We start from the raw sequence: 21,337 nt of genomic DNA on the forward strand, positions 1-21,337 counted from the left end.
CGGTGCGCGCCGGCAGCCTATTGGTGGCCTCGAAAGAGAGGCGGGACGTACGGGTAACATGCGCTTGTCTGATTGGCCAGGTGGCGCGTGACGATGCACGGAAGTAAATGAACCCTGGACAGCTCGTATGAGTCAAATCCGAAATATGGAACAACATAACGGTAGGTCTGCGTTACCGGGGAACCGGGTCCCGGTTATGTGTCACTAGCTCGTTCATCTGAACACGAACCGTATCCTCGTTCTTTAGAGTCGCCAACTGCAGTCACGTGCTATGTCTCCCATCTATAGCTCCGCTAACGGGCTAGCGGATGCTAATTGGAACTCAGCTAAAGTTGTAAATATTCAGCATTGTCCCAATATTTAAGCAATACCACGCGCTCGGAGACGCTATTGTTTCATATGAAAAGGTGCACAGGTAACTCGGCATTACTCCGATTGCTCACTTTACCTGTAACACATGATTTAAACTTATAATAAATAGCCTATTCGAGTATCTGCGTCACCCATGCTGTATTGACCACTCGTCTTTCTCCTCTGGTCCCAGACGGGAACCTGTCGCAGGTGCGGCACGTGGTGCTGGTTCTGTCGGGGAAGGGAGGCGTGGGCAAGAGCACCGTCACCACGGGGCTGGCGCTGGCGTTCAGGCACGCCGGCAAGAAGGTGAGCTCCGAGGCCCGCTGACACTCAGGGTCCGTACGGTCACCTGGAGAAGGCCTGGAAACGTCATGGAAAAAACTTAAATCGGACACGTTTTGGAAAAGTCATGGACATGTTGTAATCACATGTTCATTTACGCCGAGTTTGAAATAATTCACATGTTTCTTTAAAGAAAGACTCAACATATAAGCCGGCGTACGCTCTCAATACCCAACATGTTCTCCACGTTTCATGTTTATACCGAGATGTCAGTTTGGTCATGGACATCTGGTTTAAAGTCCTGGAAATCCACTGGTCAACATGTGTCAGAACCCTGGACACCGCGTTGCCCTTCTTAAAGACATTGCTTCATTACATCTTCAATCTATTAAATGCGTGACTCGCCATAAGAGAACTGACTGACGCGAGTCTGTGTCCGTCAGGTCGGCATCCTGGACGCTGACCTCTGTGGGCCCAGTATCCCCTGCATGCTCGGTGTGGGCCGGCCCGACGTGCACCAGTGTGACTCGGGATGGGTGCCGGTCTACACCGACGCCCAGAAGAGCCTCGCCCTCATGTCCATCGGCTTCCTGCTGGAGGACCCGGATGAAGCCGTGGTCTGGAGGGGGCCCAAGAAAACAGGTCCGCTGCTCTCCAGTTGTACCGGTCTGCCCCCCCACTGGGCAGTCACACGCTTTAGTACATGTGTAGATGTGGGCGCAGCACTTATTCTACGTGATTAAATACAAATAATCATCGTAAAAGTATCCGTTTGTCAGCTTTAACATCTCAACACAGACCTCTGCTGCAGTTTTAACGTTTAACCTTTTCCAAAGATGTTTTCCATCTCTTGTTTTGTCCCACAGCGATGATCGCCCAGTTTGTGTGCGATGTGGCGTGGGGCGAGCTGGATGTGCTGCTGGTGGACACGCCGCCAGGGACATCAGACGAACATCTGGCGGTGCTGGAGAACCTTAAGAAGCACCGAGTGGACGGAGCGGTCCTGGTCACCACACCTCAGGTACTGACTGCATCACGGGAGGAGAAAGACTCCCACTGTGCAGAACCCCATGAGACGTTTACTGGTTGTGTTTACCTGTATCTGCTTTATTGGTTTTGATGTATGCCTTTTTATCTTGTATTGCTTGAATATTTTATAGATGTTTTAATCCACTTTCTCTTTATATTTAAATCAGACTTTTATTGTGATAGGTTCAAAGGAAAAGCACTTTTATTTTATGTTAAAATGCAAACTTGACGGCACGGCTGCAGACAGATGTGCATTTTATTTAAAGTGTAATAGTTTTAATGGACCAGTAAGAGGCTAACGCTCTCACGGTGGTGACGGTTTACAAGTTTTAATTCTTGTTTATTCACCTAAAGAGAGAAAATAAAGAAGTTCCACCAGCAGTAAGTTGCACGCCAACTCATCCACGTGGATCCGTCACACACACCGTCCAATACGCTCACAAACGGACCCTCGGCTGTTGACCTCCATCCACTAGATCAGGGGTGGGCAATTATTTTTTCCCAGGGGGCCAAATGAGCAACTGAAAATATTTTGGAGGGCCGGGCCAAAATGCCGAACTCGATTATGCATAATATAAATTTTATTTCTATATAAAAAGCAGTAAATGGCATTGTTTGGACCGCTGGTAAGAGGGTATGTTATTATTTGGCAATTAAAAGGTGAGGTTAGCTTTCAAAAATATCATTTATTCAAATCTAATTTCCAAAATTATAAACAAAATGTGAAACATTTGACTCATTTTCAGTCGCATTAATAACAAAGGGCATTTTGAGTTTCATATACTATTGAAACAAGGATTTTCTTAGCTTTCTAAAGACATCACATCATCTTTATAGCCAAAATAAACAAACATGTCACTGAACTGTGTAACTGTAAAGAAAAGTTTTGTAGCCTTTTTGACTTTACATGCCTATATTAAACATTTAATGTTTTCAGAACTGTGCAAAAAAAACAAGGATCGAGTGTCCCATTTCACTTCCACTGGTCCTGCGTGTGTTTTCAAGGTGAAAGAGAACTTGCGTGTCGCGGTTCCTCCGTTCTCGATGTGACCCCGGGTTGCTGCGGTTTTGAGTTCCTCTCCCTGAACCGGAGCAGAAACGTTTAGTAAGTTTCTCGACGTTCGGTCGTCGTCTTGTGTCGACTGCAGGCGGTTTCCACGGGGGACGTGAGGAGAGAGATCACCTTCTGTAAGAAGACGGGCGTTCGGATCCTGGGCATCATCGAGAACATGAGTGGATTTGTTTGCCCACACTGCTCAGTACGTACACTTTCATACTATTATTCATTTTCAGATGTGTAATACGATACGTTCTCATGAACTTGTATTTATACTAGTGATCAGCATCCAAACTGACTTTGAAGGATAGAAATAAAGGTCATCTGCAAACCCACTGCTGTCGTGGCCCAATTCGTAAAATTCATCCGTGATTTATTGTAATATTTTTTAATATTCTCTCTTTTCAGGAGTGCAGCAATATATTCTCAAAAGGTGGAGGCGAAGAGTTGGCCAAGTTGACTGGATCGACGTTCCTCGGTGAGATCTGATGGGTCTTGGTGTAATGGCAGCTTCCAGCCACACGGTGTCGCATCACACTGACTGCACGTCACTCCTCACACACGTCCATGACGTAGGAGGCGTGTCACGTGACTGCCACGCTGCTAAAATGGTCGATCTGGATTTCAAAGCAGCGGGTTTAAAACCTCAGTTACCTGATACATACTTCTCATTCAATATTGATTTAATTAATAGATGTTGTGGTCTCCCTCTGCGGTTGTCAGACCAGCCTCTCGAATCATGATGCAGCGAATTCATAAATCATGTGACGGAGAGGTCTTATGATGTTTAATGTCAGCTTAAGACTTCCTCATAAAGCAAAGAGGTGGTCGTCTGAACAGAGAAACGAACTCTCTGGAACAAAAAATGGTACTTCAGAGTGACGCCGTTGAAGAACCAAGAACCTTTCACACTAGGGTTCTCTAAAGAACCATTTCCTTAGAGTTCTTCAACAAATGGTTCTTTAAGGCACCATTTCTGGTTCCAGATTCTTTCACACCAGGGTTCTTTAAAGAACCATTTCCTTAAAGAGTTCTTTAAATAACCTCTAAAGGTCTCAGAAGCGTATCTTTCAGAGTATGTGGTCCAGGCCCCTCAGCCTCTTGGGTCTCTCGTCACCCTCATGAATCGGCGTTCCCTTCAGGCAGAAGGTTGCCCAGGGACTCGAGTGGTGGTTCCAGGACGGTCAGTAATCGTTGTCCATCCTCTCCGGTCAGGTGCCGTGCCCCTGGACCCTCTCCTCAGCACCAGCATCGAGGAGGGTCGAGACGTCCTCCAGTCGTTTCCCCAGAGCGCCGCGTTCAGCGCCATCAGCAACATCTCCCAGACGCTGCTCCGCAGCCTCCAGGCGGCGTGAGCTGGACACGTGTGAAGTCTGCAGTTTGTTTACATGTTTTCTGTATAATTACACAATATAAATCTATTTACCGATTGTTTTGTACCTTTAAATAAAATCGTCGTCTGCCACGAGTCCGATGGAGCTTTGTGGGCCGTTATCTTTCTGGTGAAGATGACCGAATGACGCGGGAAGATTTAAACACTAAAACAGCAACGCCGCTAATAGTTTGACTGCAGATTTAAACGTTAGTGAACATGCTGCCTGCAGAAGACTTGGAATGAGCCACTGTAAAACAGTGGAAACACTCAGCGTCTGAAGCAGTCAAAACCAAGTTGTAATCTTTAATTGGATTGTGACACATCAGGATAACGTGAACATCGGGGGAGGGGTTCAGGATGCTGTGAAATGAGCGTGCAGCAGATCCACTCAGAAAACAAACTCCAGATCAAGTCGGACTCGTCCGTGAAACCAGGACGAGCTGAACACTACAAACAATACCATAACGTATGCTGTCATGTACACTTTATTATTAGGAAGTATACATCACTAAACCTTTGATCTGGATCAAGTCTCCTGAAACTAGCCTGCTTGATATCCAACAGCAACAAAACACTGAAACCCATGCAGGACCCTAGTGGCTGGAATGTGGAAGAGATGACGAACGGCCACAGATGAGGGGTGACGAAGATGAGAATTGGAAATTACACGTGTGAGCCCCAACACGGGACACACACCTTTAATGCAACAGCAGAACTACAGGAAACACTGAAGTTGGAGAATGTTTGCGTAATGATGAGGATACAGCGACACACTAAACTAACCTTATTAAACCAAGAATTACATCCAGAGGAATCCAACCACTTAGCACAATTAACCAGTGCATTGAATCTATGGAGATATTTATGTTTGTATATATTTATATGCATCCTAGGGATTTTAAGATTTTTGGATGAATAAAACAGTTCAATGAACAATTTCTTATAAATAAAAATCAGTGAAAAAAAAGTAATAAGTCCATATACATTTGTCTTTACAATAGATCCTCAAGATTAATGCAGAAATGGCGTCGACTCCCAGGTCGACGTGGGAGGAGCCAAAGCCGTGGGCCCTTTGGTCGGCTCTAAGACCAGAGGCCCGGAAATAAGTGGAGGGACGAAAGGAATCTTTATCATACCATTTTAAAACACGCGCACACACACGACAGACAAATCACTACGTTGCGCATTTACAAGTTGACTATCAAATTGGGACAACTGTACACATTGCTGAGATAAGACCATATTTATGGAGCCATGTTAAACCTTTTCCCCCCCGCCTTCACTCTTTTCATCTTGAGGGGCAGACATTGTACACATTTATTTTACCCCCAGCAGCAACATAAAGACAGATCTCGCATTAGAGCCGCCTGGGTGTTTATTTCGTGGAGAGAATGAGGGCGACGATCAGCCCGTAGAGACCCAAGACTTCTGCGAAAATCAAGATGAGGATCATGCCCACAAAAAGCCGGGGCTGCTGGGCCGTGCCCCTCACGCCCGCGTCGCCCACGATGCCGATGGCGAAGCCGGCCGCCAGCCCGCTGAGGCCCACGCTCAGCCCGGCGCCCAGGTGGAGGAAACTCCTGAAACACACGTCTCCGTCAGCACGAGGGAAATCGGTCTGGTCTACAAGCCAAACTAAACACATTCTGACTGATCAGAGCGTGGAGCAGACGGGCTTCAGAGGAGTTGAAGGTTCGAGTCCGGCCCGACAGGAATCCGTCTTCTTGCTCCAGCCCTGACCAGGTGTTACTGTTCTACAGATTTAAAACCTGTGATGAACGCCTACGTTCACCATGTGTGACAAACATGCACACGACTCATTGAAGACGTGAAGCTAAAGACGAGTAAGATTACAAGAATAAAGCTGCTGTAGTCGCATCGTTATTACGCCTGCTTTAGAACAGAGTAAAGAAGCCTCTCCCACTAAGGAAGGAATCGTTAACGTCTGTAAATATAATGACTGACTGAACTCACTTGTAGAGGGTGACTTTCTCTGAGATGTTGTTGGCAATCAGCACCGCGACCACCAGGCCGTAGATGGCGATGATCCCCGCCATGACCACCGGGATGATGGACTTCATGATGAGCTCCGGCCGCATCACGGACATGGCGGCGATGCCCGTTCCACTCTTGGCGGTGCCGTAGGCCGCGCCCATGGCTACGGAGAGAGAGGTCGTTTAGTAAACAAACAGAGCCGGTGACGAGAGGTCACGAAACAGAAACCAGAGGGCAGCGGAATATTAAAGCAGAAGTGAAATGAGAACTGGAACAATGCAACCCTTTCTGTTCCTCTTAAAAATCAAACGCGTGTCTATGTGAGGGTTTTTCAACGGGGAAAGAACAGATGCAGCTCGTGGTCACACGTCGCTGCTCGTCTAAAACCAGCTCCATCTACATCTAAGCTCCATCAGCCGCGGCGCCGGGCGGGAGGCATCGGGCGACTACGTCAACCTCCCAGTGTGACTGCAGGAGAGCTGAAGAGAATCAAGAAACAAGCTGCTCTACAAGTAGAAAGCCTCTGTACAGAATGTAGAGGAGCAACCGTATATTAACAGAGTATACAATACAACAAAGAATGTGATAGCTTCCAGGTGAGATGTGTACATTTGATTTATAGCACAATATCATAAATTTGCCTCGAGGAGGAATACAATCTGAAACGCCCTCGGATGAGGAAACACACGTGAACGGAATAGAGAGTCTTTCGCAATACGAACCAAAAACCTGTCAGAGTGCTAAGAGACAGAGCGGCTGGTTGGACAAGATTTCCCAAAACAAACAAAAAGGTGCGTTAGGAGTGTGTAAATATAAACGTGTTTCAAAAAATACATTTAAAATCACCAGCAAAAGCAAGAAAAAACTAACAGAGCGCTGACCCCCACAGAGCAACTAATATATTAATCTTTAGTCGTATTTTCCTTGTTTATATATATTTGAGAGCGTTGGACGTTTCACATGCTCCTCTCTGGATACGTTGTGCACACAGCCCAAGGACCCGCTGTGTTCTCACTGTCAACTCAAAGCTGGGAGGCCTTCTGGCAGCTTCCTCTGGAGGACCAGCCGTTGAACGCGAGCACGGCGGCGAGCCTGAAATATGGATTAACCACAAGACTGGTGCCATCAATACAGGACAAATCACTCCTGCTATCTACATGTGTGTTAAACAGAGTTTTCTCAAGCAATCACACAACAGGTATTATTGGACTTTGTCAAGGGGCCAAACTCCTTGCTGGTGGACCAGGTGGTTAAAATAAAAAAGACGAATAAAAAGATGTAGACCCTTGAAGGAGAACCAACCACCACGCCGAGCAGCTCAGCATAAAGCCTGACACAGTAAACCGATCAAAGATAAAAACATTCCAAAAACAGACAACAAATATGTTATCAACACAAACGCCAGCCTCTAAAAAGGGGATTTATTTCCAGCCCTCCGTGAACAACCAGCACACGATGTCACCGTCAGCAATTCATCTTCCGACTCAGACCTTCGTTCTCGGTGAGCCTCGGTACCTCAGCGAGTCCAGAGAGTTCATCACGATAAACCTCTCATCGCCGCGGTAACGCTACGATGCGGGTCTGACAGCAAGGCGCCGCCTCTGGGTTTTAATCCTAATCCCTCAGTTTAGGTGAAGAGCTCCTCCCTCATTCACCGTTTCCTCCCTGCGGTGTGTTTGATGAACGGGATGCAGAGCGACGTCTCGTGATGTCAGAGGGGGCGGGGCCTCTAGCTGGGAAGTGCTCCGCTGGAACACGGTCGTCCGGCTGCAGCACCGTGTGCAAATATACGACTTTTGACAAATCGATGGCATTCAAAGCTGTTGTTACGCATGTTATTCAACAGAATGACACCACTCCTTTGAAGAGTGGTCGAAAGAGAAGGATAATGTGATTTAAAGGTCAAGCATCTCTAAGAACTAAACTTCCTTAGTGATATATATTTTAGTGGGCATGTATTGAACAGGCGATGAGAAAAGTTAGATGACGTCGAGTTAAAGTTACAGTTTTAAGATGTACAGTAAACATGCATATTTAGCCGAAAATGTAAAATATGGATTATAAGATAGAAATAAGGGATGGGAAACAGAATTGCAGAACAGCTATAACGTGAGTGCCGGCTGGAATAGATAATGGCCCCGAGAGTCACCTGGTCGGGGCGTCGCTGAAGGCCGTCATACGTGACGATTAAAACATCACCACCTGAGGACCACAGCAACTTACACCCTCAAGGAAAAGCTTATTGCAACTAAAGAAGTGCCTTTTGCACAAGGACAAGTTGAGCCTCCATCAATGTGTCACAGCCCGTGTGATGGATCCTGGTGGACACCAAGGGAGAAACACCAGCTTCACGTTCCTCTCTGACTCCACATGAAGAGCCTGACCACTCAGGTGAGTCACCACGCGTCACACCTGACCACCACCACCTCCCTTCTTTGTGCCAGATCTCCTCCTATTAGCTCATTCCTCACCACCGCCGCTCCCCTCACGGGACGCCGCCGCCACGCTGCCCTCGACCATCACGGCATAATACACCCGAGCGATGCAGAGCAGGTGCGTGTTGACATTCAGCTGGTGAAATTATGGAGTTCCATCAGTTTTTTTTTGGAATATTAATATGCTCCGTGACGCCGTCAACACTTGCGCCACAAACAGTTATCAGATCAGAATTCTCTCAAATGTCTGAAATATTCCATTACTAGAATCAGGGTTCTTACACATGTTGACCGATGGGTTTCCAGGACTTTTCCATGATTTCTCCAGGACTTTAAAGCAAATGTCCATGACCAAACTGAAATCTCGGTATAAACATGAACATTTTTGAAAATTGTGCGTATTGAGAGCTATCGCTGGCTTATATTTTGAGTGTCTTTCTTTAAAAAACTTATTGATTATTGTAAACTCGGTGTAAATGAACATGTGAATATTACATGTTCATGACTTTTCCAAAAATTTTATGATTTAAGATTTTCCATTACTTTTCCAGGCCTGGAAATGCCCATTTTAAAATTCCATGACTTTTCCAGGTTTTCCATGAGCGTACGAACCCTGCTAATGGGATTTGTCAAAAACATGTTTAACATTAACTTATATTAAATATAAATGTTGATATAAAATAAATAGATTATAAATTTAAGACAAAATAAAAGGGGAACATAATGCAAGATAGTCTGTTGGAGGAGCCCCAAAATATATTTAAAGGTCTCCGGTATAGCCGTTCTCTAGGTCGGCCAATGAGAGATAAAGTCCCGTTCAGCACCGTAAGCGGGCCGGTTCTGAGGCCTCAGCGGGTCACGGCCTCTGCAGGTCAAGTGGCTTGTTGATTTCCCATGAAGTCCTTTACTGTGAGCAGAGCATGATACATCAGATGATGCAACACTTTAAGATTCACAAAAGACAAACTATAAACTAGTAAAGAGTCCATAAAACAAGTATGACAAATTATAAAAACAAGCTAGTTTCAAAGTTCACTTTCTATTCAACATGTTAGTCGTCTTTTGTTAAAATTAGCTTGTAAGATGTTGAATTGGTTCACTGCCAACGTCTCTGTCCAGTAACATTTCACAAGAGAGGTGATTCCCAGGCAGAAGTCTCATCACGTGACCAGCATGTGACCACACGTCGCTCCCTTGCGCAATCAGGAAGTCAAGCAGCTGACTGCGTGTCGGTGGCGAACAGAGTCAGAACAGGAAAACAAAATACAGAGTTAAAATAAAGCATTAAATAAGAAGTGCCACCACCTTTAATGGAGCGACGGCAGAATGTCAAACACTACGTCACTTCATTTGTGAATGGACTCCCCAATGTCACGCTAAATTAAACAACGTGCGCGAGACGCTTCACGCTTTTAACGGCCTGCGTGCAGAACGGTGACGTCATGATATGAGCCGAGCTACACGTCTGGTGCTAACGCGGAGAGCCAGATGGAGGCATAAATACATCACGACACCTCAGTACATTAATGTCACTCAACTCGTAAAGCTGTAATAGCTTTACGAGTTTACGCTCCATTGTCTGGTCAGTCGGTGTCGGTGACCGTTGTCCATAAAACACACACAACGTGCGATAACTAGTGAAGCTAACGCTAGCTACGTTGGTCCGTCATCAGCTAACGTCGCTAACTCGTCGTGACTTGTCTTTATGTGCGTCGTTGAAGCAGCAAAGCTAGCAGCGATAAATAAAAGTAAATACCAACACTAGCAACACATTGTCAGTTATGAATAATCAGAAGTCTCGGGCTGCCGGTTACGTCTCCACACGGAGACGAGACAGGGTGTCTACAGGAATAAACCAGTGAAATTTAAGACTTTTTAAGGACCCGCGGACACCCTGCGAGATTAGCATCGCGACGTAAACGTTCGCGAGGCTTTGGCGAGTCCGCTCCCAGACACCGTGCCGGGACACCCCGCTGGCACGATGCACGGTTAGCACCAAACCCGCACGATGACATTTAGGAGGGAACAGCGTCAGAAAAGGAGGAGATCGTGTGATACTTACCGCTGAACACCATCGCCGCAGAGGCGCCCATCACCGCGAAGAACGGAGCGTATTGGGGGCTTTCGGACGACATTCTTTCTGACAAAATATAAAATATACTAAATGAGTTATTGACGTCGACTCCAAACACAATCTCAGTGAGAGAAACGTATCGAAGGCTACGCGCTTGGACTTATAACCCGGGGAAGCGGGACCGTCTGACAGCCGAACGAGCAGCGGGGCAGTCACGACTCTTCTGATAAACACCCGGCGCAGCAGCACAAAATGGCGAAGCGGAAAATGTCACGTGACTTGGCCGTACGGATACAACCTATCATCGACTGGGTGGGGGGTGCGCAGGAAAACAAAGTACGCTATTACAATACTGTGAAACGCGAGGAGTATATGAAACAAGATATATGGATTTAAAAACACATAAATAACTTATTTGGTGTAAATAAAGTGTTTAAATTTTTTTATTTTTTTTTATTAGATATTTTATTTGAAGGTCACCCCCTTTCAGGCATCACGTTGGTGTGCTCCGCTGCAGGCTTCCCCTTTGATAGCAACGCATTCACCCTTTAAACGCAATGGGATGGAGTGATGGGAGAAGAAGCGAGAGGGTCTGGAGACACTGCTCGGTTCATGGAAATATGTATTTGTTTTATGCTACACGTCAAGTAAAGACAATTAAGAAAATACACATTTATTTTAAATGCCTTAATACATTAAACATATGAAGTGCACGCTCCAAGAGACCCTCACAGTTGATTAAAGAGGGCCACTGAAAATCCAAAATTGTATGTTCAAAACATTTCTTTATCTTACACCAGGTCTCTACCATGCAGCAGAGGGTGATTTACAGTCAGCTGTGATATGCAGGAGCGTGAGAGTGAGAGAATTTGAGGCTACGTGCTGTGTGTGGTAGGGGGAGGGAACCAAGAACCCCCATACAATCTATTGCTCCCAGCAAGAGCAGGCTCAGAGATGCAGAAAGAGGAGGGGTCGAAGGAGAGGACATCATGGGAGTGATGACGTGGGAGTGTGTGTGAGTCAGAGAGAGCTTGTGCAGTCCCCATGCCTCTTCCTCCATCCTTCCATCCTGCTCCCTCTGCATTGCCAGTCAGCACCAGAGAAGGACCCCTCCCCTTGTAGCAATGTGCAGCTTCTGCACTCGTGATGCAATTTCTACACCGGCATCACAGGTTTCCTTCCATTCAGACACTTTACTTGACCAACATCTCACTCTGACTGCCTTCATGCAACAAAGAAATATAATTTTGAGCCATGGATGGTGATGATGATGATGGTGTGTGTGTGTGTGTGTGTGTCGGTGCAGTGATGCATTAATAACAAAAAGGTCACAATGAGAGAAGATGCTTATTCTCTTTCCCTGCTGACTCTAGGTAGACAGGTATTTAGCCTTTCTGTTGAGGTATATGATGCTCTTGTCTGGGATACTCTGCAGACATGTGCAACTATCTCATGTGACATGCAAAGCAATAGTAGCCCATGTATCTACACATAGTTGTCTCCTGATTGTATTGGGTGGCTGAAAGCATTGATTACGTGAATGCTCTTGTCCTTGAGTGGCATTGATCAAGGTTGGAAAAGGAGAGTGTGAGAACACGGTATATTTTTTATGGATATGGTCTTTGAGATGCTGCTTTAAGGAAGGGAAACAAGGAAGTATATATGTGAGACGTTCTCACAAGGGCATGATTCAGGATAGCATCCGGGATGCACAGCAAAGCATTTGGCAGCAGTCGTGGAGTCAGAATGTAGACTTTACCGTGATTATGGATTTAGATCCTTCATTTCCTGCATCAACAGACAGTCCAACTCGGTGTTAAAGGCCCAGGATCTAAAGGTTACGAAGATACACTCCAGTTAGGCATTAGGTGACAGCGTGTGACCAAAAACAACATCTGTCTTTCATTCTCACTGGGATAAAAAACTCAATAATTTCCCAATCTTTAAAAAAAGAAAGAGAAAAAGCCAATATTTTGGAAACAGAGAAACTTTATTCCTGCAATAATCACAAATAAATGCTTTCTGATGTGAAATTAGCCCTAAACAAATAATTGAAATAATTAACAATAATCATAATCATGACAGATGAGAAGATTTACAAGGATTAGTTGTGTCATGTAATCAGAGACCTCCCTCCGAGCCAATCACCAGATTTGAAATATTCCGTCTGAGACAAACAAATACCTGTCGGGACCTCCTTGGTCCGTCTGCAGCCCCCTTGTTATCTGACTGGCGGGGGCTGCATGGTGAAGGAGTCCCATCTCAGTGTAGGGTTAAAGACTTAAGCCTTATACTCCTTGAGGCTGGAAAGGATGGCTTTCAGGAGATGCGCCAGACCCACACCCAAAGGAGCAGCTAAATATAGAAGTGCATGTGCGATTAGCAGTGTGAATCCTGAATGAGCGGCACAGCCGTGGCTGCAGTCAACACCACTTACTGTGGACTGTGGAGAAGGAATTACAACAACACTCGGCCATCTCAGATACGACATGCCTCGGATGCATTAGCCGGAGCCACACACTGAACATTAACTCGGCCATACAGTTTTAAAACACATTATATTTAAAGATGACAGCTATGCAGTTTTTCCCATTCAGCAAATTGAAACAATTGATAGAAATTTGACAATAAATTCAATTAAATAAATGATCCAGTGAAGCAGACTGTGGAGGGAGACTTTTACGTATATATTTGTGAATGTATCTGACTCATCTGTTAATATTTCCAGTCATGCTGCTCGCTGTCAGCTTCCACAAAGTACAGACACCGAACACAAATAGAAGTGTGCATGAGTGATTTAGGAGTCACAGTTGGTGTTAAGACCCTTTAAGCTTTAACTCAAAACTAGTGTTTAGTTCGTAATGTGTCTACTATATGCACGTTTTTCTTTGAAGGAAACATAGTTTGCATTAGATTTCATCTTTAATACACAGAATCAATTCAATGAACACAATAACATGACATGGATTTTCACAATACTATTTCAACGGAATGTATTTTTTTAATTTAATGACTTCCCAGTACATTTGTTTAAGAGGCGTATGAGCTGTAACTACTCGGAGTGGAGCGTGTTACGGGGGGTTAGCGGACTTTAAAGGCATGTGGCCCAGTCTGTGACCGCCTGAAGAAGTCTCCCGAGGACAGAGAAGCAACACAAACAGCGGCCCAGTCTCTAGCTCTACAGTCAGCATATTGCTGTATTTTCACACCTAAAGATACATTTGAATTCACTCGATGTCTCACAAGTTTGAACATCCAGACACAAACGGGGCGTATAACTCCAACGACACGTCGCACACCCGGCACCATTTTGGACTTTACACTACAGAAGGACGGCGGAGCAGGAACGGGTAAGAGGAGAGGGATGAGCAAACTGCATTTCTCTTCATTACTTGTAAACCAAAAACATTTGTTCAGAGTTTGTACTTTGTACTCTCATGAAGATTCATATACTTTTTTTTAAAGAAAAAAGAGGAGAAATTCAAAAGAAAGCGTTAACATATTGTGCAAAATGGCAACACTCAAATTCACCGCTGGTATCCAGACATTTACCACATTAATTCATAAGCAGATCTCCCACATGTGCATGGGATGGGGGGGGGGAGTTAGGACTTGACTGAGAACTTAGCGGACCTGGAACTTCACTGCGTTCCTCTTAGTTTCAACATGAAAAAACAGATCTCACAAAATCTACTTTTGACTTCACACATTTTATCTTACACCTCGTGGCCCGGTTAATATTTGTTTACGCCGTTATAGTAAATTTGGCAGTACTGAATTTACCTCCAGATATTCGGATGTTTCAGCTCAGCACGAACGCGCCACAGGGGACATAAAACAACCCTTAGAAGAACCTCCTATTGGCTCCATCTACAGTGGATATGGACTTTCTTCATATTACTGGATACAATAAAATAATTCGCACACCATAATACAAATGTGTAACTACAAAAATAAAACAGAAAACAAACAAAATATCACATTGTTGAATTTGGATTACCTGCATTAATAAATAAAAAAGTGTTTACCATATATGAATTAGTAGGACGGACATTGTTCTGTTAGCAAACCTGTTTTCCACCTCTAACACTTGATATCAAGATGTTCTGCTTTTATACAACTGTTAGTATGTGTGTGCATGAATATGCGCATGAGCCTCTGCCTGTATGGATCTACATGGATGCACGTGGAATGCTTGTGTGTGTGTGTACAGTATTAGGAGGCCATGGCGTCCTGGAAGCCCCACACTTCTAGCAGGGAGACCTGGAAGCTCTCGGCACACAAGGGGGGGTTGTCGAAGGTGGTGCACCGGCCAGCGCGGCCGTGGTTGAGCTCAGAGTCGATGTAGAGAGCGTTGCCGTCGCCTCCTCCTGATCAGACACGAGAGCAGACAGTGTGCGTCAGTCACGAGATACTAAAGACCGTATTTCTGCAAACGGTTTTTACTTTTACAGCACGTTGTAAAATCAAATCAGAGTTTCAAATGGGACAAAAGGTAAACAATCAAATCCCATGTTGAATGTGCTCCCATGGGTTTAGAAAAAGAAAGATGGCACATTAAAAAAAAATGCGACCAGAAAGGCCAAATACACACCAATAACATATAATAAAAATCCACACACCCACGATGATGGAGTCAACGTTGCCAGCCATGAACATGGAAGTATTCTTGGAGTTGAGGTTGAAGTGGCGGGCGGAGAGGAAGGGCGATAGGTCCCCGACGGGTTTCTCTGGCTGCTGTAAGCCGTTGTTGTCGGAGTTTTGAGAGGCCGTGTCCTCCTGGCCCTGAATCTTTTTGGCGGAGGCTAACTCGGGGTGGCGGATCACCACCCACTCATAGCGCTCCATCTCTGGCTTCAGCTAATACGGGACACAGACATTCATGACCAATTACACACCTGAGCATCAGCATTTCTATTAATAGAAAATATATCAAGTTCTCAAAGACTACTTGTTTAAATAAATGAATATAACACATCTGATTGACACCAGTCCTCCTTTTTCTCCTGGTGTCAGGTGACGGCCAGCTCAGATACGACTGGATCAAGTTACGGGAGTTTCCGTGTGTGCTTCGGTATTTGTGTGTAAGATGACGTGTTTTCTCGCTCAGACAGCCCTCAGCTGTGCGTCAACACAGATACCCAGTCAATAATTCAAGCAGAAGGCATTGGAGAGCCCGTCTGTTCTGCTACGTCTAGCCCAGGTGTTTAGAGTCGAAGCTCAAAGCTTCAAGAGCATGATGTGTGATATGATGGCGATGCCAGTTTGGTGAATTGTGACCTACTAGGCGGCTTTTCCACATCGGAGCCAGTCATTGAAATCTAAAACATGTGAAAACAGTGGATGGTGCCCTCTGGTGGCGAAATGCTCAAAATGAAAACGTTCTCCCTGCATTGATCCCTAGAAAACCTTCAAAGTTAATTAAAAGACAGATAGTGAGTCTATAGAGTAAACATGAACTCACCCTGAAGACAAAGCACTCCCCTGTGCCAAAGAAGCTCAATTTGTTGCCTCCTCTCTTCCGCTCCTCCCAATCTGTGGACAGAAAGGCTCCACATACCTGAGGCCAAAAACACATAGTACGCATCAGTGGGTTTTTCTTTTTGCTCATCTTCAAATGGCATCCTTCTCAAACGTAGTCTCATACGAGAGGAAGATTGCTGAGATCCGTTTGGAGCCCCATAACCCAATCATAGGACACCGTGTGATCAGGACCTCCGACACACATTCATAGAGTTTAGGACAAGAATAAAACCCGAGTCTATATACCAGACAGATATTTGCATTCTACCAGGATGTCATCAATCTCTCATGTGCACAGTTTACATCACAACATGCATCCTTGAGTCCCTCCAACATGGGGGAATCATGAGTTTGCCGTCTGTGTCGCTTACATCGCCATCTGTGGTCCGGATGAGCAGCAGAGTGGGTTCGTGGCCTTCACAGTGAGAGTAGAATCTGGAGGGAAATGCAAGAATTGAATTCATTGCAACTAACTTTATAAAACAGGTAGATGTACTAGAGGCACACTTGCATGTACGGCCATTGTTTAAATAGAGAACACAAATCTTCTGTTCCACAATTGCGAGCCTGCCGTTCGGCGTTTCCGTCAGCGCTGGACAATGTACCTGGTCAGGCTGCAACCGTGGGTGGAGGTGGTGAAGACGAGTTGCGGTTGGCAGAGGGCAAAGCGCTCAGGGATCCACGACCAGATGTCCCGCATCTCCTTGGCACTGACGATCTCAGAGGAGAACGTGTCGGGGTTCAGTGCCAGTTGCACGTTCCGCCTGGAGACGTCCACAACCACAGACACGGGAAGAGAGAGAGGCACAGAATGTGAGGCGGGTCACGTGGTTGGTGGTGCATACACCTGGAAGCAGAAGGAAGTGTTATATGGAGGAAATACAAGATGGATCTGGAGAATAGCAGACGAAAACCCACCGAAAACTGAGAAAGGACCAACGCAGTAAACACAGGAGTGACGTGCAGATGAAACAGAAGATGGTGGACGCGGCAGACACCAGAGGAAGAAGACACGAGAACATCGTGTGAGTCAAGGACGCAACACAAAACATCACAGAGCACGGGAGAAAATAGAGCTGAGAAAGCAACAGGACATCTTGGTTAAGAGAGTTTAAAATGATACAAGACCAGCAGAGATACACGATAAAAAGAAATAAAGAATAAGATAGGTCCTATAATAATGCTACGTACTTAATGACCAGAAACACGACAGACACCAGTGAGACCTCCATGTGATGGAGTCCACGTCCTGACTGACACACTAGGTGTGCCAAGGAAAACCAAAAGAAGCAGCCTCCTTTCTACCTCACAAGTATTCACAATTCACCACGTAAAACATCAGAGTTTTGACTCTACCGCTTCTGTTTGACCGTGACGCCTTTCCGCTGCAGGGACTTCTCATTGGTGACCTGCAGCAGGGTGATCTCCTTGCGGCTAAACATGCGGATGGAGAAGGCCTTCTCCAGCAACTTCTCCGGCGTGACGGTGGCGCCAATGCCTTTGATGAACGCTTGAATGTCGTCCTTAACTTTGCTCGAGTCCTGCTGCGGGGCGGCCTGGCCTCCCTCTGCTTTATGCTTGCGGTAGAACTTGAGCAAGGCTAAAGCCACACGGAAGAGGACTTTGTAGCCCTCCACGAGGTAGATGTCCAGGACCCTGACCATGTGGCTGAAAGGCAGGTCGCCCAACACCCAGCGCTGCCAGTCAGAGTACACCTCCAGCACATCCTGGGCGGTGGCCACGATCATTTTGTGGGCAGACGTGCAGTACTTGTTGGCCAGGTCCCCAAAAGTCATGCAGCCGGACTCGTGGGCCAGGAAAGTCTGGTCCAGCAGGCGTTTGCCGGGCTCGTTGCAGGCCAGCATGCGGCTGATGTACTCAAAGCACTGAGCTTCGTCCACGCTGAAGTGCAGGAGCAGCGCCGTCACAGCCGGCAGCGACGGGCAGTGGGAGATGTCCGGGAACTGTGCGGCCACGCAGCTGATGATCTGGTGGGCCGAAGCCACGGCCTCCGCCTTCAGGCAGTACTGCGGCAGAGGATTGCCATCCACAAACTCTGGAAGTGGGATGTGGGAGGAGGGCTTCTTCGAGGCTGCGTTGCCCATAATGTCGCGGTACACTTCGGCATCCGGGGTGACCGTACGACAGGGAATGGCTTTGATGAGCTGCTGGTAGACTTGCGCTCGCAGTTTGTGGTTGTTGGCCCAGTAACCCTGTCGAGCCATCTGTTTGAACTCCTTCAGGTCCTTGCAGTCGACCTTGGTGGGCCCGCTGCTCTTGGCCAGATCGCCCATCTGGTTCCAGTCCACAAAGCTGCCATAGTCTTCCTCAGCCATGGTGGTGGAAACTTGCTGGTCTGCCTGAGTGGGAAGAGAGGAGGGACGCTCCGGGGTATCGCCAACTTCTGGTCCTCCACTCAGCAGCCTTTTCCCCCTAAATGTTCATGATGTTTACTGGAAGACACAAATGAGAAAATTGGAGATTTAACAAATAAAATCGGTTAGTCTATTATGCATATCTGTTGCCATAAGAGAGGATTGGCTGCAAGTTAGAAGGGAGGTATTGCAAAAGGACCACAGTAAATCCGTACTGTGGAACAACATTAGCACATCTCACTAATCAGATCTCTGCTCTTAAGATCTTCAAATGGAAAAGAGCACGTACAGTACATCATGCATTTCATTTGAAACCTCATTTTGAATCTTATTTATACCATATGACAACTTCAGATGTCTTTTGATGCACACTTTTGTCATGGATAGATTAGAGTTTGATATTTAAGCAAAGAAAATGGGATTTCTGGAAGTGAGAGAAATAAAAACTTTGTTTATGCTGTAAAAGTTTATTGGAAATATATTTAGAAATCAACAGATAATTTCCGGTTACCCACAAGATACACAGAGATACATGTCCAAGGATTATTATGAGTAATATACAGTGTGCTGATAATTACTGTGATACTTCATTGAATTATGTCACACTTGTTTTTCAACAAGTCACAAGGAGATGCATGTCCAAAGATCAATTTCAATATACAAAAAATGGCTCATACAATCATCAGATCATTCCACATCACCTTCCAACAAGTCACATGGAGGTGCACACCAACACAATACTGAATGCAAAACTAGAAGCATGTATGGTGACTGTAGAGATTAACTGCCCTTCTATTGCCATGTTACCGTAGCACATATGGAATTTGTCAAAGATAATCTGAAATCCAGACCGGCAACATAAACTGAATGAGCTAAAAGGCCCGTTTGATATTTCAGTGAATTTAATATGTTCTCAGAATCAGACAATAATAATAATATATATATATATATATATATATATATATAAAGAGGATAACATTCAGGCAATTCCAAGATGTCAAACACAACACTTATTATATGTCCTTTAGCAGACGCTTTTATCCAAAGAGACTTACAATAAGTGAATCAACCAAGAATACAAACTCAGAACAACAAGAATACAGAAAGTAACATTTCTTCAAGAGAGTCAAACGACAAAAGTACCACAAGTAAATAAGTAAGAGCCATTTAAGAGCCACTGAAGTGCTAATCTGTTTTTAGGCTCCATTAGTTTCAAAAGGCCAGACTATAAACATGAGTGACGATAATTTAAACTATTGACAAATTAACTTTTCACACTGTACAGGAAGGCTTGGCATAAATAACAGGGGTCCAAGGTGTGTTGGAGCTCTGGTCCTGCAGAGTGGGGTAGGACCCTGACAATATGCCTGTATGAAAATGCATGCAGTATAGGTACCTGTCTAACTTACATAATGCATATAGGTCTATATTACAGGCTGCACAATTATGGAGGTGGAAACTACAACCAGTCTGTCTGCGTTCAGTGGGCTCCAGTTAACAGCCCCATCAACGTGTTCATGCATTTTGCCCAAATCCTTTCCAAAATCAGGAGGCACAAAAATCGTCGTTTTCATACGTCTGATGCAATAAGTTACCGATCCAAATATGACATTACATTACATTACATGTCATTTAGCAGACGCTTTTATCCAAAGCGACTTACAATAAGTGCATTTCAACCTAGAGTACAAACTAAGAACAACAAGAATACAGGAAGTAACATTTCCTCAACATAGTCGAACTACAAAAGTACCATAAGTAAGTGCTATCTAAGTGCCACTGAAGTGCTAATCTGTGTTTTAATCCAGATATAGTCGGAAAAGGTGTGTTTTCAGTCTCCGATATATGAAGTTTATATTGCTATTGTTTATATTATTCAATGGAGAAGCTGGCGCGTGCACATGCACTTGTACCTCTGCAGAACTGGACCGACCGGTTCGGTGACGTCGCTGCAGGCGGATCACGGACTGTAACGTTACCTTTGGAGGCTCAGCAGGTGCGGATCCAAAAGACACAAGCCCCGTGTGACAGCGGGATGCGGCTCATGCGGACACAGGTGTGTCATCACGCGGCACCGACCGCTGCTCGTGCGCATGGCCGTTAGCTCGCCGGCGGAGGCGACAGCTGCTCGTGCACACGGGTCGCAGTGACGTTAACCGGCAAGTGCACCCGTTTCCATTCAAACGTGCCGAGCTAGCATTGCTAGCATTAAGCTAGCCGCAAGCTGCTTCCGTCAGTGCGCGCGAGGAGCGAACGAGCCCGTGAACATGCACGAGCCGCGCGCGGACGTCACGACAAGACACGACAGCCGACGCACGTTCTACCAAACACGACACGGTGCGAACGTTAGCTAGCATGCATGTCACCGCTCATCGTGTTGGTCCGCGCGCTGTCTTGGAGTTTGTTGACGTCATGCAGCTTGAACGTGTGGGAGCGCGCGCATGTAAACACTCAAAGCCCACGGCGACAGGAACACGGATGACGTCACCCGCACACGGCCGCAGACTGGCGAGCAAACGAAAACACAACGAGCACAACAGCGAGCGGACCGCGTCCTCACCTGGCGCGAGACGTCTCGAGACGCGAGGCTCCGTTCGCGTTAAGTTGCCTCGAGCATGCGCAGTACGTGCCTTCGACCTCGCTGCGCGTCGGTGAGCGCGCTGCTGCAGCGAGGGGCTCAGGTGGGCTGTGACCGGACACTCCTGTGGACCCTCTGGTTCATTCACAAGCACTTCTCTTGGAAAACAGTTTGACAACTTCAAGAGTGAATACAAAACAACCAGAAGGACAACAGATACCTTCAAACTGGAGTGTGATACTATAACTACAGAGTGAGAA

At 45.9% G+C, this 21,337-nt stretch overlaps 3 protein-coding genes across 6 annotated transcripts; 1 reads left to right on the forward strand and 2 right to left on the reverse strand.

Moving 5' to 3' along the window:
• Nucleotides 1-102: 102 nt before the first annotated feature.
• nubp2 (nucleotide binding protein 2 (MinD homolog, E. coli)) lies at nucleotides 103-4,191 on the forward strand. 2 transcript variants are annotated; one of them, XM_056429582.1, is made up of 7 exons: nucleotides 103-161; nucleotides 545-660; nucleotides 1,080-1,278; nucleotides 1,503-1,657; nucleotides 2,814-2,924; nucleotides 3,131-3,200; nucleotides 3,938-4,191. In XM_056429582.1, exons 1-7 carry the CDS (start codon nucleotides 128-130, stop codon nucleotides 4,075-4,077), a joined length of 825 nt encoding a protein of 274 aa, XP_056285557.1. In that variant the 5' UTR covers nucleotides 103-127; the 3' UTR covers nucleotides 4,078-4,191. The 2 variants fall into 2 exon arrangements, with proteins under 2 accessions (XP_056285557.1, XP_056285558.1); XM_056429583.1 differs by lacking the exon at nucleotides 103-161 and adding an exon at nucleotides 235-415.
• A 373-nt stretch (nucleotides 4,192-4,564) lies between these two features.
• On the reverse strand, nucleotides 4,565-10,828 carry atp6v0cb (ATPase H+ transporting V0 subunit cb). The gene is made up of 3 exons (XM_056429584.1): nucleotides 10,590-10,828; nucleotides 6,072-6,255; nucleotides 4,565-5,677 (listed from the first exon to the last, which is right to left on the reverse strand). Exons 1-3 carry the CDS (start codon nucleotides 10,660-10,662, stop codon nucleotides 5,473-5,475), a joined length of 462 nt encoding a protein of 153 aa, XP_056285559.1. The 5' UTR covers nucleotides 10,663-10,828; the 3' UTR covers nucleotides 4,565-5,472.
• A 2,314-nt stretch (nucleotides 10,829-13,142) lies between these two features.
• Nucleotides 13,143-21,108, reverse strand: tbc1d24 (TBC1 domain family, member 24). Of its 3 annotated transcripts, none has more exons than XM_056430470.1 (7): nucleotides 21,060-21,108; nucleotides 17,481-18,577; nucleotides 16,730-16,888; nucleotides 16,496-16,559; nucleotides 16,066-16,161; nucleotides 15,224-15,461; nucleotides 13,143-14,971 (listed from the first exon to the last, which is right to left on the reverse strand). In XM_056430470.1, exons 2-7 carry the CDS (start codon nucleotides 18,458-18,460, stop codon nucleotides 14,817-14,819), a joined length of 1,692 nt encoding a protein of 563 aa, XP_056286445.1. In that variant the 5' UTR covers nucleotides 18,461-18,577; nucleotides 21,060-21,108; the 3' UTR covers nucleotides 13,143-14,816. The 3 variants fall into 3 exon arrangements, with proteins under 3 accessions (XP_056286445.1, XP_056286442.1, XP_056286443.1); XM_056430467.1 differs by lacking the exon at nucleotides 21,060-21,108 and adding an exon at nucleotides 20,479-21,046; XM_056430468.1 differs by lacking the exon at nucleotides 21,060-21,108 and having other exon boundaries at nucleotides 17,481-19,421.
• Between the last annotated feature and the right edge of the window lie 229 nt (nucleotides 21,109-21,337).

This window comes from Pseudoliparis swirei, chromosome 13 (genome assembly GCF_029220125.1).
Source record: "Pseudoliparis swirei isolate HS2019 ecotype Mariana Trench chromosome 13, NWPU_hadal_v1, whole genome shotgun sequence".
Taxonomy (NCBI): domain Eukaryota; kingdom Metazoa; phylum Chordata; class Actinopteri; order Perciformes; family Liparidae; genus Pseudoliparis; species Pseudoliparis swirei.

Excerpts from the sequence above, each read along its gene's own strand:
- nubp2 (XM_056429582.1), top strand. The coding sequence starts at position 128 with ATGAGTCAAATCCGAAATATGGAACAACATAACG. Across the intron at positions 1,658-2,813 it reads TCCTGGTCACCACACCTCAG|GCGGTTTCCACGGGGGACGT; the intron begins GTACTGACTGCA and ends TGTCGACTGCAG. Across the intron at positions 3,201-3,937 it reads GACTGGATCGACGTTCCTCG|GTGCCGTGCCCCTGGACCCT; the intron begins GTGAGATCTGAT and ends CTCTCCGGTCAG.
- atp6v0cb (XM_056429584.1), bottom strand. The coding sequence starts at position 10,662 with ATGTCGTCCGAAAGCCCCCAATACGCTCCGTTCTTCGCGGTGATGGGC. Across the intron at positions 6,256-10,589 it reads TGCGGCGATGGTGTTCAGCG|CCATGGGCGCGGCCTACGGC; the intron begins GTAAGTATCACA and ends CTCTCTCCGTAG. Across the intron at positions 5,678-6,071 it reads GAGAAAGTCACCCTCTACAA|GAGTTTCCTCCACCTGGGCG; the intron begins GTGAGTTCAGTC and ends CGTGTGTTTCAG.
- tbc1d24 (XM_056430470.1), bottom strand. The coding sequence starts at position 18,460 with ATGGCTGAGGAAGACTATGGCAGCTTTGTGGACTGGAACCAGATGGGC. Across the intron at positions 16,162-16,495 it reads TCCGGACCACAGATGGCGAT|GTATGTGGAGCCTTTCTGTC; the intron begins GTAAGCGACACA and ends TTTTGGCCTCAG. Across the intron at positions 14,972-15,223 it reads CGTTGACTCCATCATCGTGG|GAGGAGGCGACGGCAACGCT; the intron begins GTGTGTGGATTT and ends GTGTCTGATCAG.